The sequence below is a fragment of the Odocoileus virginianus genome, chromosome 19 (genome assembly GCF_023699985.2).
Source record: "Odocoileus virginianus isolate 20LAN1187 ecotype Illinois chromosome 19, Ovbor_1.2, whole genome shotgun sequence".
Lineage (NCBI taxonomy): Eukaryota > Metazoa > Chordata > Mammalia > Artiodactyla > Cervidae > Odocoileus > Odocoileus virginianus.
The window spans coordinates 48672610-48689239 of record NC_069692.1 but is presented as its reverse complement, the minus strand read 5'-3'; the positions used below and the strand labels follow the sequence as shown (position 1 = coordinate 48689239).

The 16630-nt window shown below is 41.6% G+C and overlaps 1 protein-coding gene across 6 annotated transcripts in view; it reads left to right on the top strand.

Annotated features, from left to right (window-relative positions):
* Nucleotides 1-16630, top strand: part of FAM135A (family with sequence similarity 135 member A) — a 151528-nt gene that overhangs the window by 56502 nt on the left and 78396 nt on the right. For 5 of the 6 annotated variants that reach the window (XM_070450222.1, XM_070450220.1, XM_020897086.2 and 2 more), the window contains 2 exons: nt 16132-16271; nt 16384-16454. In XM_070450222.1, the coding sequence (XP_070306323.1) occupies nt 16132-16271; nt 16384-16454 (211 nt within the window). Of the gene's footprint in view, nt 1-10595; nt 13248-16131; nt 16272-16383; nt 16455-16630 lie in introns of those variants that run through there. The other variant, XM_070450221.1, reaches the window with a different exon arrangement.

Here is a 16630-nt window from a genome sequence, read left to right as displayed (position 1 = left end):
CAAACACAGGAACTAGATTTTTGACAGCAGGAAAAAAATATGTAAACATTTTTTCACACTTTTTTCTCACTTAAAAAAAAAATAGCCAGCTGCTGTCTCTCATGCCTGAAATGTAGAAACTAATATGATTACACAAGATCTTTTTTATTCCAAGTGTTTTATTGGTGTATTTTCTTTAACTCTAGTTTGAAATGTCACATTTTTGTTCTTTATGGTACACAAAGGTGTCGACATTTACTAATAAAGTAGCCCTGAATGCGTTGTGAGATATGCTGCTTTTCCTGCCCAATACCAGAAATGGTTACCTGTCATGTGTGTGTCATGTTCCACAGCTTCTGAACCATCCTCTGAAACCTCCATGGTGATACAAATCTGTCATTCCAATTGTATTTCCTGCCATGCTACCTCAGAATAGCCTATTATGTGGAATGTTTAAGTTAATATGAAAATTACAGGTAATAATGGTTGATGCAGTGTGGTGACTTATTAGAGGCTTACAGCTATAGTAGATGAAGTATTATGTTCTCATGTTCAGGTGAGTTTCCTCACCAACAGTCTGACAAGCAAAGAGCATAGCAGGCAGCCAGTTTATTCCAGTCCAAGAGGTTCTTTTTCTTTCTATCCTTCTTCCTCCAAGATTTGTTCCATTTTAAAATCATTAAGAGTCCTTGAAATGTATGTACCTTTTTTTGTTACCTTTTTAATTTTAGTAAATTTGTTAGGAAAATGTATCCTTTCAAAAGTTTTTTGCCTTCAGAAATTACTCCTATGTATTTGACTGACTTTCTTTTAATAAATATATACCACTGACTTCTAGAGTCATCTTTGGGAACAACATAAATATCTTTATGTTAAGTCTCTTTTCACTTCTGTTCCTTAGTAGTTGACTTTTTCTTCCAAGGGCTTGACATTTCTCTGTACTTTTTATTAACATGTCCTATTTTTCTTCTAATTTAAATTTGTGCTTTTATCTCAAGACTATTTCTTTCCAGGTTTATATTTTACCGTATGCTACACCTTATGTATATTTCTGGAGAACTTTTGGAAAGATGAGAAAAAATGATTTTGTCTGTGAGTTGCAGTAGGGCAGGTTAGATGGGTTGGAAATTTTATTGCAACATATTTAAATTATTTCCAGCATGAGATTGTGCTGACAGGGAGAGGTTTGGGTCAGCACATAGCTGTCATCTGTAGTAACATCAGTCATGAAAGACAATGTGCATTTATGGGCTGTTGGAAATGGAATAATAACAGTGCATTCAGAGATTTCTACAACAGAGAGGACATTGCTGGTTCATGGAATCTGGCCCCAGCTTGAAAGGTTAGAGAACTGTGTACAATTTCGATAAAAAGTTGAGTAACAACTAGCCATTTCTAATAGTGATAGTGTTTTTTATAAAGAAATATATACTGTTTTATTTGCTGTTTGATACTCATCCCTTTTCTCTGAAAAACAAAAAACTTTTTGTAAATAATATATGCAAATAGTTAAAGATCCATTAATCCAGAAAGATTAGTAGTGAAAAACATAGCTCCTTCTCTAGATGCATCCACTTTTAACTGTTTCTCTAGTCCTAATGGTTTCCTCTCCATGGACATTCCACATCCAGTGATGATAAATGACAATTCTCACACCACTTCCTCTCCTCCTGCTTTTTAAGAGATACCATTAATCCCACATCTCTCATTGATCATCACTGGAACTTGATATGATACATTTAAAGCTAAATATGACAGATCTCTCATTTTGAAAAGTAAAGATATACATAATCTTACCTCTTTTTTTCAAATTTTCTTTTTCTCTCAACTTCTCAGCCTGTTAGATATATCCTTTGTTTTACATTATTAAGATTGCTAACATTCATATTCAGATTTGGAGCTGTAGTTAAATCTTGTATATTTTGTCTATGGGTTTATTCCAAATGTTAAAAACAAGTAAACAACATTTGCATTTTTATGGTAACACAAGAGGGAAAGGGTTTATAAAATTGAAATGAGCTTCCAACATAAAGAAGAAGAGTTTCCGGCAACACAAGGCAAATCTAGTTCCTGTTTTGGTATTGATCATGTCACATGTGACATCGAGATAGCTATATAGTTCTGTTTTGGAGTCAGAGATGTAGCTTTGTTGTGGTTAAGAAAGTAGTTATGTGGAATCAGGATGCCAGCTTCCTTTTATGTTACCTTGGAAAACTCAACCTCTTGCAAGTTTTGGTTTCTCATCTTCAAAATGTTAACCTGCTTTACAATAAGTGAAAGTTCATAGCAAACTGTGACGGACCATATACATGTCGGGTATTATTAATGGACTTCTATTAATACAAGAAAGTAAGAAGCTGTCTAGAATGCAGTTTGTAAAGTATATAATATTGCGAAGAGCTGAAACTTCCATTAAAATTAATTTGATGTTTTCCTATGATTTTTATATTTTCTATTATGCAGTATAGCATATCTCATGTTAATAAGTAAATCTAATTAAAAAAGAATCAATTAACCATTTCTTGGATAAGAAGTATGAACCAGAATGACCAAAGTCAAGAAGGGAAAACTCAAGGAAGGAAGAGACCTCAGAAAAGACCCTAGACTCTGTGACTTACAAAGGAAATCTGGGTCCTTGGGCTTCCATTTCTATTCATATAAAACCAGCTTTATGTGCAGAGAGTATTTGAATTTAGACGTAACTAGTTTCAAGTCTTACTCTGCCATTTACTAGCTGTATAGTTTTAAGCAGATTATTTAGTTTCTCTGAGCCTTTCCTAATTAGTGAAATGGAAATAATCCCTGTCTTACAGTTTGTTTTTGAAAGTTAAATGAGAAAATTCAGTAGAGAGGCCCAGTGTGGTGCTCTGTGAATATTGGGTGCCTTTGTCCTGCTTCTTTTTCTGTTTTAGCTGCCCTAGATGTTAAAAAACTGAAAGAGGTAAACTCTAGGATCTCAGCACCTGTTGATGTTGGGAGAGACAGTCCCTGAATGAAGAGGAGGCTGGGGCCATTTTCCTGCCTTTACCTGTGCCGCGTGTAAGGGCCAGCCTTGCTTGTGCACCGTGGAGCTGCTTGACATGGTTTTGCTCTCTTTAGAACCATCTTTGGGTCTTTTCTTCCCCAGTGAGACCCCTTTTCCCTGCTAGCATGGGTGTTCTGTAGTAAGCATAAGAGTTAACTGCACATATGTGTTTGAACTAGTTTTTCAGTGCATCATAGAGACCAGGCATAGCCTGTGGAGCAAACAGCAGTGACATTTACTTCCTGGACGAATTATTTATGTTATCAGAGCCTTGGTATCTATAACATGGAAATTAACCCCTGCCCTGTAAGATTGCCTGAAGGATTAACAACAATATATGTAGAACACAGTGCCTGGCACATAGTAAGTGCTCTATAGATGGTATCTAGTAGCTATAGTGAGAAGTAATAAAAAATAAGAAGTAATTAAAAGTAAGTTATTTTTCTTTTTATTGAATAAATTTAACATTTTTATTGAATAAATATAACATGCAAGTTTAACATTGTGTACAAGTTACTTTGATACATTTATATATTGTATTGTGTGATTGCCATTGTAATAACATCTATCACGTTACATAATTACAATACAGTATTGTCTTTATTCATTACATTGTGTAGTAGATCTGTATGGCTTATTTACTACTCATTTTTACCCTCAACTTATTTCACTTAGCATAATGGGCTCAAGGTCCATCCATGTTGTTGCAAATGACAGGATATCCTCCTTTCTTGTGGCTTAATAACATTGCATTGTGTATATGTCCACCACATCTTCTTTATCCTTTCATCTGTTAATGGGCACTGTGGGTTTGATTTTCATTTCCCTGATCATTAACCATGTTGAACATCTTTTTCCATGACTGTTGGCCATTTTGGCATTCTTTTTGGGAAAAAATCAATTTAGTTCTTCTGTATGACTGCTATTTTTGAGGGGAAAGAAAGGGAAATTGTACAAAATTCAAGCAGTAACACGCAGGGAGTCTTATTACCAAAAAAGAATATTCTCCAATTTGATAGCAGCTTCACAACTAGATAAACATTTGAACTAATAAGAAATCAATCTGGCTTAACAAAAGGAAATTTTCAGCTATTAGTATTTGACCAGTGTTTTTCTAAGGCCATCTCTTCTGGATAAGATTCTTTGTGTGTATATATATTGCATTCTTCTTCCTACCTACTACCACCCAGTGTTTTTATAGTGGTTAAAAAAATTAATGTCAAGAAAAAAAAAGGAAGTCTGGAAGTGAGGGCTAGTTATCAAAGTAAGGAAGGGTTGGCCCAGTGCTTTGCCTTGGGGGCTTGTAATAAAGCATCAGCATTTTGGAATGCTGCTACAAGAACCATCTCTCTCTCCCCTGTTAGTTGTCTCCTTAAGCTCTGCCTACCCACCAACCTTTCAGAGCCTTCCTTTGAGAGTCACTGAAATATTGTGACAGTTTTGCTGAATTGTAAAGGTTGTCATGACTTGACCCCATCCTACGTGTCTGACTTTTGTTTCCTGCCATTGTCCCTTTAGATTCGCTGGAACAAATTTGCTGGGTTTCACCTCCCTTGTATTCTGTGCACCTTCCTCCTCCTCTTCGTCTCCTTTATTAGCCTGTAAATGACTCCTGTAAGCAGTGACACTAGGCCCTGTTGTCATAGCACTTTCTACAGATCTCTTTCAGCTCTTAGCATCTTATAAATTTTTCCAGTTCATAAATGGAATTCTAATACAAACAAACAGAATCATTCAATAAAAATGCTTTTTAAAATGAGGGAAGTTTAAAGAAATATACAGCTGGAGGCAACTCATATTATGTCATTAATCCATTAATGTTACCAGTAATCAAATAATTGTGAAAAGAAACAACTGTGAAAGGAAAACACCATGAAGTTAAATCTTGCAATAGGCTCTGCATAGATTGTGAAACTTGAGCCCATTTGGCACACAAGCTTCCACATTCTTTCCTTGGATTCAGCAGCTTCCTCTGTCATTGCCATTTGCTGTCTTTTTACCTGGTTGAAGAGACAGTGATAATTACAGCACCATTTGCTTTGGTCTCCGGAAAGAGGGAGTCAGGAGATTATCACATTGTACTACAATTATTTGCTTGAATGTTTCTATCCAGATTAGATTGGGAACTCTGAAAACAAGAGCAGTATTCTTATTTATGTTCATATCTCTTAGTTCCTGATGTTTTAGAGGCAAATTATGGTTGAATGAACACTCGCTTGTTCACAGAATAAATAAGGGATACAAATGCTCACTGTTTAAACAAAGGAAATGAAAATGCACAAAGATGGTGATAAGAAGAAAATCTGAATTGTCATGATTTAATGGAAATAAAGTCTTTCAAAGTGTAGGATTGATGTTTGGGGTTAGATGACTGATAAGCAAAGTGAAAATAGAATCATTTCAACAAGGAGATAGAGCACTAAATTAAGATGTTCAATGAAAGTTCATTTATTCAATAAATACTTGCTGAGTACCTATTAGGTGTAAGACATGGTTCTCACTCACAAATTAGAGCAATGAAAAATGTTTATGTGCTTCCTAATCTCATGGAGAAAGGTTATTATCAAATAAGTATTGAAAAGTAGGGAAAGTTTCTGATTCAAGACAATGAACTTGAGTACAGTGTATATCTGGGTTTTCTTGTTTCCAAGACTCCTTGGTAATAACAATAGAGAAGTACAAGAAGGAATAAGAAAAATATTGAAGTGAGTTTTGAAGGACAGGAAGCAGAGTGGGAGCTGAATGACCTTTTCAGGACACTTCCCCCCCAAGAGTGTAGACAGGAATAGCAGACTAAGGAGAGTGAGATGGGGGCCTGAAAACAGGGACAAATTAAAGGTCTGTAATCGGGTCAGCCAGGCACCCCAGGCCCAGGGTACAATGTCAGGAAATTAATGTTAACCTTGGGGAGCCTGACAGGCTACAGTCCGTGGGGTCGCAAAGAGTTGGACACGACTGAATGACTAACATTTTACTTTAGGACAAAATCGCATAGCTTTTGTCTAAATAAATTGCCGTAGATTACTTTATTTTCTTGGACTCCAAAATTACTGCAGGTGGTGACTACAGCCATGAAATTAAAAATGCTTGCTCCTTTGAAGAAAAGCCATGACAAACCTAGACAGCATATTTAAAAGCAGAGTCATTACTTTGCCAACAAAGGTCCGTCTAGTCAAAGCTATGGTTTTTCCAGTAGTCATGTATGGATGTGAGAGTTGGACTATAAAGAAGGTTGAGTGCTGAAAAACTGATACTTTTGAGCTGTGGTGTTTGAAAAGACTCTTGAAAGTCCCTTGGACTTCATGGAAATCAAACCAGTCAATCCTAAAGGAAATCAGTCCTTAATATTCATTGGAAGGAATGAATTGGAAGCTGAAACTCCAATGCTTTGGGTACCTGATGCGAAGAGCCTACTCATTAGAAATTGCCCTGATGCTGGGAAAGATTGAAGGCAGGGGGAGAAGGGGATGACAGAGATGAGATGGTTGGATGGCATCACCAACTCAATGGACATGAGTTTGAGTAAGTTCTGGGAGATGGTGATGGACAGGAAGGCCTACTGTGCTGCAGTTCATGGGGTCTCAAAGAGTGGGACACGACTGAGTGACTGAACAACAATGTAGGTTAAAACTTTTTTTTTTAAAAGTGCATAACATGAAATCTCTTCTAGTAACAAACTTTTCAGTGTTCAATAAGTGTTTCTAATTGCATGCACATTGTTGCTTGACTGAAACTGTAAGTTGAGCATGGTGAAACATAAACTCCTCATCTCCCCCAGCTTCCAGCCCCTTTCAACCACTCTGCTTTCTGCTTCCATGAGTGACTATTTGAGAGCCCTTGTGTAAGTAGAATCATGGCAGTATTTGTCTGACCTGTCACATGCACTTAGCATAAGTCCTCATCGTTCATCCGTGTGGTAGCATATGACAGGATTTCCTTTTTTTCTTTTAAAGCTGAAAATATTCCGTCTTATATCTCACTTTCTTTATCCATTCATCTGTTGATGGTCATTTCAGTTGTTTCCACCTCTTGAGTACTGTGAACAATACTTCAGTGAACATAAGAGTGCAGATATTTATGTCTTCTATTCTTTTGGATAAATACCCAGAAGTAGGATTGCTAGACCATATGGTGGTTCTATTTTTAATTTTTTGAGGAACCTCCATACTGCTTCCACAATAGCTATACCATTTTACATTCCCACCAACAGTACACACAAGTTCTCATTTCTCCACAAGTGCTGACTGTCAACCTTGCCTTCATGAAATTTCTGCTCCTTCCTCTTGAAATTTTCTTCTTTTCCATCTTGACAAACTTTTTAATGATATTTTAACTCAAATGCTATATTGCCACCAAAGCCTTTCCTGACTCCACTGACCAAGTTCATCATCATCTTATAAGATGCCATAGCTCTCTCCTTCTCTGTAAAACTTAGTGGAAATGCAATTTACAGAATTAGATGAGAGTGAAGAGAGTGGTTTTTTGGTTTGATCTACTTAGCTTAGAACAATGCATGACATAGAGTACCTTTACAATAAGCATTTAAAATTTTATTGTGAAATGTTCAGATATTTTTGAAGCTAATATAAAACATTATTAAGTGATAAAAATACACCCAGGTACCTAACCCTTCATTTAAGAAATGGAATATTACTAGTACCATAAAGGCATCCTGAACACTTCTCCTGACTTTTGTGTTAATCATTCTTTTGTTTTGTTTACACTTTCATGACCTACGAGTGTCTGCCATGGACGGGTCTGGTTGAGTTTGGAAGAACTAAGTAATCTGGTGTAAGGGATGCTGCAGTCACACTGCGCTTTGCAAAAAGCATCCATGAGAAAGCCAAGTTGTCCCTGGCTGTGGTGCGCTTCTGCGTGCTGAGGGGCCTGAGGATACCTCTAGGGGAGTTAGTAGGCAAGGCCAGGACTGAGCTGTGTGAAGCACAGAGCCACACATCCAGGGCTCCCGCCAAGGCGGTTGTGTGATGGAGTGCTGGATGTACAATGCATGAAATGGGCTGGTGTGCGTCTGCACTTAGCACTCAGCCTTCCTTCCTGCAACTCTTAGGGGGAAGGCCAAGCGGAAAGCCTCTGTGAGGTGCAGAGACTGCCCTTGTGTGATCTAGGCTCTCACAGGGCAGAAATGTCCTGAGTATATCCACGAACACAGCTAGTGCTGAGAGGAATCTGGCCAAGCTTTTAATTTGTCCTTGGGTTAAAAAAAAAAGGCACCATGGCAGCAAAAGTCTTTAAGATGGTAGACCTCAACATAGCTGTCTGTTCTGAGCACACTGATCCAATCTTGGTGCATCACCTCTGTCTAAGACAGAGGGCCTCTTTGGAAGTGTCCTCACCCTCTTCCTGCCGCTCCCTCAGCCTCCCTTGTGCGTTAGTCTTCTTCCTTCCATCTGTTTTTTCTCTTGGTCTTGTGTCTCATTTTGGTGGAGCCTGTTCTCCAACATATTGTTGGGAATTGTGGCATACTTTTTTTTCAGACATAAAGACTGAAACACTTAATCTCTAAAATGTCTTTATTCTACCCTTACATGTGTTTAGCTGAGCATAGAATTCTAGGTTGGAAAGGAATTCTCTTTCCTTCAGAATTTTGGAAATGTTGGCCCCTTGTCTTTTGGGGTTGCAGCTTGACTGTTGAGAGCCCCAAAGCTCTAGTTGCTGGTCAAGGGATGTGATCTTTTCCCCTGTCAAGAATCCTGTGGACTCCTCTCTCTCTTTCTGCGGCCCTAGCGCACATGATGATGCCCCTGTGGTCTCTGAGGCTCACTGGGCCTTTTCCTCCCAGAAGCACATGAACTTCAGTTCGGAGAAATGTTCTGTTCGTTATTTTCTCCGACCTGTTTTCTGTGTTCTTTCTTTATGGAACTTCTTTCATTTAGATGGTTGATCACCTTCACTGGTTCTCATAGTTTTTAGTATTTTTCCTCTCACTCTTTTTCCATTTCTGTCTTTTTGTTGTATTTAACAGGTTTTTTTTATTCAACTTTAACCACCTTTTTGAGCTTTTTGCTTTTCTCTTTCTCCCTTTCTCTTTCTATTTCCCTTCTTCCCTTGCTCTGCCTCACCCCATTATTTTCTTTTGAAACTCAAATGCTCTTTTGTTCTGTGACTATTTCTTTGTTGTAGAAACATTTTTCTTATTAAAAATTTATTGTATTGAAATATAGTTGATTTCAACGTGTTTTTACTGTACAGCAAGCTGATACATATACACACGTACATATATATGTATTTATATGCATTCTTTCTCATGTTCTTTTCCATTATGGTTTATCACAGGATAGTGGATATAGTTCCCTGTGCTATACAGTAGGACCTGGTTGTTTATGCATCCTATATACAGTAGTTTGCATCTGCTAACCCCAACCTCCCAATCCATCCCTCTCTCACCACCAGTTATAGTAGTATTTTCTTATTTCATCAATGCAATGTCTTTTCTCTAAGAACAACAGTGATAGTTTTTTAAAATTTCTCTCTACAACTTGCTTTTCTCTCTGCTTTGGTTTCTAACTTGCATGTTGGAAGCATTCTTCAGATGTCTGATTGTCCTCAGGTGTCTGCAGGAGGAGACAAGGAAGCTGATTGGAAAAGCATACCTGGGACTTGTGTCTTTGAGCTTCATAGTGGGGTGATGTTGGTGAGCTGATTGCTAAGGAATCTTTGAAGTCAGCATCTATAGATCTTATCTAATAAAATAAATTTGCATAATACATCTATTATAGATATACTGACTTGTCAGATTCCCCATGTCAAGGGTTGTGGAAAATCAGATTTTACCTTGTAAGTTGTTGAAAGTAATCCATGGTTTCCCAGTTTCTGTACATCTTGTGAGCAGAGACTGAAAGGCTTTTGCTCCAAATCATCTTTTTAAAGATGTTGCTGTAGTAAAGAGCTTTGGGAGGTATGGATAGTGGCTCAGATGGTGAAGAATTTGCCTGCAATGCAGGAGACCCCTGCAACGCAAGGGTTTGAGCTCTGGGTCAGGGTGATCCCCTGGAGAAGGGAATGGCTACCCACTCCAGTATTCTGGCCTGGCATGAACAGGGAAGGCCAGCGGGCAACAGTCCATAGAGTCACAAGGAGTCAGACATGACTGAGCAGCTGACAGACACACACACTGAGAGATAAGGTCTGGCTCCAGTTCAAAGTTTACATGGGTTTTTCTTATAGCCCCTTAAAAAAGATTGAGGTTTCCTAAGCTTAGAGTTCCTCAACTGTGACCAGAACCACACTGCATGAATAGTATTGACCTTTGTCACCCCCATGTTCCCGGGGGGTGAGAACATGGGGAACGGAGGTGAACTTGAAACTCAGGCTGTTGCTGTGTATCTCTGGCCCAGGAATCCCGTGTCTCCTGCCAGCACCATGACACTGTGGCCAGCTACCTTATTGGTTTGCAAGTAGGGTTAGATCTTAGACTCATCACAGTTCCTCAGATGCCAGAGAAGGCTAGCCTGTTTCCTTCCTAGAGAGGAAGAATCTAACTGCCAGCCTTCTGGGTACCCAAGGAGGAAGAGCTCTGCGAACTTCTGCATCCAGGGTCAGGATCCCTCTGCTCATACCTTGGTGCTCTCTGCTTTGCCAGGTGATCGCCCATTCAGAGGGCTCTGTTTCACCCTCTCCAGGAAACAAGCTTCCAGACTTCTCAGGTGAAGGGGGCCCATGGCGGGGAGAGTATATGGGAGTGTGTTCTGTTCCTTGCTGAGAGGTCAGCTTCTCCATTAAGTGTTGCCTGGCTTCTCTGTTTAAAACCGCTGTCTTTCTCACCTGCCTTCAAACACACTGTGTCATTCTTCTTATTTACTATTTTATTCTCTGTCTCCCTTCCCATTAGGATGTGAGCTCCAAAAGGTCAGAGGTTCTTATCTCTTTAATTTTACTGTTTATCTCTAACACCTAGAAAGTATTATGTGATGACTAATGGATTATAATAATAGCTGTTGTAATAGGTATTCAGTAAATACTTGTTGACTGGATGAATGAATAAATGAGTGGGATTGTGCTGCCTTTTGCCCTTGGCTCCTGATTTGAGGATAAAATTTAAAGAGTTTATTTTGTAAATCATTGGTACATCTTTTTGAAAGCTCTAAATGTTGATGTTAATTGAGGACAGAGGTGACCCTCACAGAAGGTTAATTACTGTCACTCCAAAGCAGTTTAGGATAATTTATTCTGTGTACAGTTTCTTTTTCTGTACTTTAGAATCCCACTCAGGGCACTCCTGACAGTGGGGTTGTTTCAGTTCAAACTGTCACTCTCACTCAGTAGTGCTGGATGTGCGTAGTTTGTTGGCAGAGCTAGTAGGATTTACTGAAGATCGGATGTAGGCGTAAAAGATTAGTAACGATTGAATTAGGGCTAGTAAGTGGCAGAGCCTGAATTTCAACCACAGTCTGTCCTTATACGTGAGGTTATGCTTCTTGAATAAGAAAACAACAGCAAAAAAAAAAAAAAAAAAAAATGAATTAAAGGGCATGGCCGATGAGGTAGGAGCAAAACCAGGAAAGTGGGACATCCAGGATGCCTTCAGGAAGAAGAGAGTATGTCACTGATGAGAGGCTGATTGTAAGTCAACCAAGATGAGCTCTAAGAACTGAGCATTCCTTTTAGCAAAGTGGAGGTCATTCTTTGGTCTTGATAAGAGCAGTTACTTGGCCAAAGTCTAGTTAAGTGTGGATTAATTATCATATAAGAATTTACCCCCAAACTTAGTTTAAAACAACAAACGTTATCTCACAGTTTCTTTGGATCTGGAATCCGGAAGTTGCTTAGCAGCTTACCTCTGGCTCATGGTCTCAATAGGTTGCAGTCTGTTACCTCTGCTGTGTCACAAAGATCCCCCCAGGACTTTGTGGGAGGTGAACACGAGGATATGAAAGCCACGCGGTGAGAGTCAGGGTGGGGGCCTCCTGAAGATCAGCTGTCATGAAATGGGCTAAAGAGAGAAAGGAGGGAGGTGAAGCAGGGACATTAAACGCAGAGAATCGTTTGAGGCGTTTGCCAGAAAGGGGGTCAGAGAAATGGGGAACTTGTCCAGGGGGTGTCCGTGGGTAGATGCCCTAGTGGAGCTTATATCTTTTTGTGAAAGAAGAACCAAACTTCTTGGTTGAGACTGAGGGAGAGGAAGAAATATATGAAATAGTCATCTGGGAAGGTGGAGAGAGAATGAATTCTGAAAATGTAGTGTGACTGCTTGGAGAAGGCAATGGCACCCCACTCCAGAACTCTTGCCTGGACAATACCATGGATGGAGGAGCCTAGTAGGCTGCAGTCCATCGGGTTGCTACCAGTCGGGCATGGCTGAGCGACTTCACTTTCACTTTTCACTTTCATGCATTGGAGAAGGAAATGGCAACCCACTCCAGTGTTCTTGCCTGGAGAATCCCAGGGACGGGGGAGCCTGGTGGGCTGCCGTCTATGGGGTCGCACAGGGTCGGACACGACTGAAGTGACTTAGCAGCAGCAGCAGCAGCAGTGTGACTGCTCGGCAGCACTGAGAAAGGGGTACCGATGGCACTGGACCATAGAGTTTAAGTAAAAGTTGGGGAGGGAAGTGAGGACTTGAGAGGAAGCAGAGGGCTGAGAAGAGTAGGATTCGGGGACTCTCCTCCTTAGAGGGCGGTATCAAAGGATTGCTGAAGTGCTGGTCTTAGAATGAACTGGAAAGCAAGGCTGGGGCATGAGAGAGGGTGTTGATTGAAATGTAAGTTACCAAAGGATTGCAGTCATTGGTCATGTAAAGCTTTAGGGGACCAGTCTAGGAGTGGTAGCTAGGAGGGCTGCAAGGCAAGAACCCTGAGGGAAGGGGAGGGAATGAATTGGGGCGATTTATCACCCACAGTGATGCCTGGAGTTGTTTGAGGCGAAGTAATGGCAACTCAGTCCAGCATTCTTGCCTGAAAAGACCCGTGGACAGAGGAGCTGGAGGACTACAGTCCATGGGGCTTCGAGAGTCAGACACGACTGAGCGACTAAGCACGCACGTGCACACAACCTTGACTTGAGTGCTAGAGCCTTCAAGCATGAGGGCTTCCAGGAGTCTGCAGGTGGCGCGTGGTGCTGCCCGACTCCCTGCCATTCGGAGGTGGTGGAGGTGGCCACAGGAGGCACAGAGCCTGTCTGCAAGCACCAATGGGTGCACGGGAGCTGCGGGGGCGCAGGAGGGCATCATGGAGGAGGAAGAAGCCCCGCCCGCTCCAGAGCTGCAGCCGTTCTGGAGCTTTCTGAGGTGACAGATTGTACCTCTGCGTTATCTGAGTGCTTTAAAGTTTTTCTTTCCATTGAGTAAACTTTCTTCCTCTTTTCACCTCTGCCCCTTTATAGAAGTTGAGTTTGTGATCTACTTGATTTCCTTAATATATGTGTGAAGGGAAAAGTTGTAAGTACGTTACAAAGCACTTCTCTCCTGAACTGTGCTCCACCATCCCCAAGTACTTCCTGTATAACCCAATGAAAGCATCAGATTATAAAACTGACATTGATACCTCCCTGCCACTGTATCCTCAGACCCATTGAAGTTTGTGACCACTCCCCACAAAGGCCTTTGCAGCAAATGATCCAGTTTAGAATCGTGCCCTGTAACAGGTGCTGTGCCTCTTGGGTCACCTTCATTCTGGACAGTTGCTCGGCCTGTCCTTGACTTTTAGGACCTTAATGCTCTTGAGTACTGTAATCCCGATAGTTTGTAGAATGTCCTTGATGTTCGCTGCTCTGCTTCCCTCGTGCTCCGTGATAGGACTGTCTCAGGAGTGGTGCTGTGCTCATCTCATGGTATCTTATTAGGTGGCAGTGCCCTCAGCGTGTCCCATTCATGTGCCGTTAACTTGGATCATTTGATCCTCTGTCACTTCTCCACTATAAAGTCAGTCTTTTTCCCTTCAGACTTCTGGGCTTTTATTTGTTTATATCTGTGGATTTGTGAATTTCTCTCTTATCCAGTGCATGTTAATCCATTTCTCTCATAATTTATTTTGATGTTCAGTTGATCCCAGATCTGACCGGGATAGCCGCTTCAACCTGGCTTCCTGTTCTTTTAATATGTCCCCTCATTTCTCTAGCACTTCCTTTCTGGAGTGAAATGATGGGCCAGGCTTGTCTTGTCCTGTTTGTGCCCAGCTCTGAAGTCAGCCATTTCTTCAAAGCCCTGGTTCCTCTTAATGAGAACAGTGTTAGGAGCCAGTACTAGGGTTGTGTTCTCAGCCCCTTTGAGTGGACAGAGCTGGTGAGGATCTCTATATACAAACATGTATTTATACATACATGGACACGTTTACACCTGTTTTTCTTTATCTAGGCATATAGAAAAGCCTTGAATTTGCATCAGTGTTTCTGATTCTCATCTAGTGCTGCAGGACTCACTCTGTAGCTGGGTCTCCTTTCTGTTTTTGTCCCTCCTTTGCCTGGAGGTTTCGGTGAGGAAGCTGGCTGACACTGTCCTTGAGGCCCTTGGTTACCTGTCAGTCCATTCCATGAGCAGGCTGCTGTGTCCGCGTGCCTCTGGGGCTTCAGCCCCTCACACAGCTGCTGGCTCCGGGACCCTCCTCACCCCACCTGAGCCTCTCCTTCCTGCAAGGAGTCTCCCCTCCTCTTGCCAGCCCTGTTGGAGTGCATCAGGCTGCCGCTGCCCACACCCACCTTCACACTCAGGTGGGAGTTCCACCTTTTTGTGGTGCCCCTCTGCCAGGACCCCTCCTCTGCAAGCCGTAGGTGTCCTCTTGTACAGTTGCCCCTCATCTCATATGAGTGCCCAGCGCCCTGCTCTGCCTGGACCGCCGTCCCCACCTGCAGAGGTGCTGACGTCACCCACGGGGACACCCTCCTTGCTCCCGGTGGACTCGGGTGTCACACTCTGAGCTCTGCCCGCAGAGGTGCCCACTGACCAGCTCTAGCTTCTGTGAGTGCTTTTTCTGTCATGTTACTTCTGGGAGATATTTCCCTGGAGAAGGAAATAGCAAGCCACTCCAGTGTTCTTGCCTGGAGAATCCCATGAACAGAGGGGCCTGGCAGGCTACAGTCAATGGGATCGCAAGAGTCAGGCACGACTTAGCGAGTGAACCACCACCACCACCATTTCTGGAGGATAGAGTAAAAAGACAGCAAGTAGGCTGTTGGGATGAGCTGACACCAACAGCCTGGAGGCAGACCACCCTTTCCAGTGTGCAGTCTTCTGTAAGATGCTCTCATCTCCGACGCCAGCTATGACTGGAGGATCCACAGGCTCCCCTCACTTCTGATCATGTGGCTGCAAGTTGGGAGTCCTGATCTCCCCTCAGGTTCAGTAACTCACACAGCTCTACTTGTTATTAAAGTTGTGTTACAGCAAAGAGGTGCAAAGCAGAGCCATCCAGGAGAACAGACGCACTCAGCCAGGTCTGGAGGGCCCCAGAGCTGTGAAGCTCCCGTTGCTCTCTCCCCAGGGAGTCGGGAGTGCATCTCCCGCCCAGGAAGCCTGTGTAGCAACACAGCGAGAAGGGGCCACGGCGCAGTTACTCGCGTTGTTTGGCGTTGCCTCATGTGGGTGTGACTGGCTGGCTCAGCAGCCACATGCCTCGGTCTCCAGCCCCCTTTCCTCCTGGACGCTGGGCGTACAGCATGCGGCTGAAAACCCCGACTTTCCGGTCACAGTCATCTTACGGGTGTGGCCAGTCCCCGTCCTGAGTCCTCCTCATCGTATACTATCTGTGCTACTGTGAATAACAGACACTTCTGTCACTGAGAAATTCTGGACTTAGAGGCTCGCTCTCAGGAATTAGGGAGAAAAGCCAACCAAATTCTTTATTCCCAGGGCTTAGAAGTTACTTCCTAGCAACCAGGACAAAAGCCGACCAGATTCCTCTGCTGTATGGATGAATTGTTCACTCTAAAAATCCACCTTGAGGTTTCTGATTTACCTTCTCGGATTAAAATTAGTTGTACAAGAGTTCTGTAATGGTTATAATGTTCTTATCCATTTTTATCATAGTAATTAGTAAACTTTCAGAAATGTTCCAGTACTGCTATATAAAATAATGGTGTTGGAGTTGTATAATCAAACATATAGTATTTTAAAGTAACCACAAGTTTTAATTATATTTTGCCTTTTACCTGTCAATTGCATATCTTATCTATTTTAGGTATGACTTTAGCCTTTCCAGCTTCAGTTCATGATTCTCTGATTTGCAGTAAAACATTTCAAATTCTATATAAAAATGAGGAGGTTGTTTTAAATGATGTCATGATCTTCAAAGTTAAAATGTTGTTGGATGAAAAAAAGGTAAACATTTCTTCATATATATTTAGATCAATATTTTTGTAAAGCCTCAAGGCATATTTCTAACTTTCTATAAAATGTTCAAAAGGCATCTCATAGTCTGATTTCTCTTCAGATTGAAGAAACCCTTGAGGAAATGAATTTTCTGTTATCCTTGGATCTACACTTCACAGATGGAGATTATTCGTGAGTAGGCTAATCAAACAGTTAAAATCTGTAGTCATGTGTGACTGTTATCTGTCCCTATTAAAGTCCCCATTTTCTTCTTGGAACCCAGCCTACCCTCTTCTTATTTATTTTGAACTTCTCCCCCCTGGGAGAGTCTCATGGGAATGGTTAGACCTGCTTTTTTGTGCTCATGC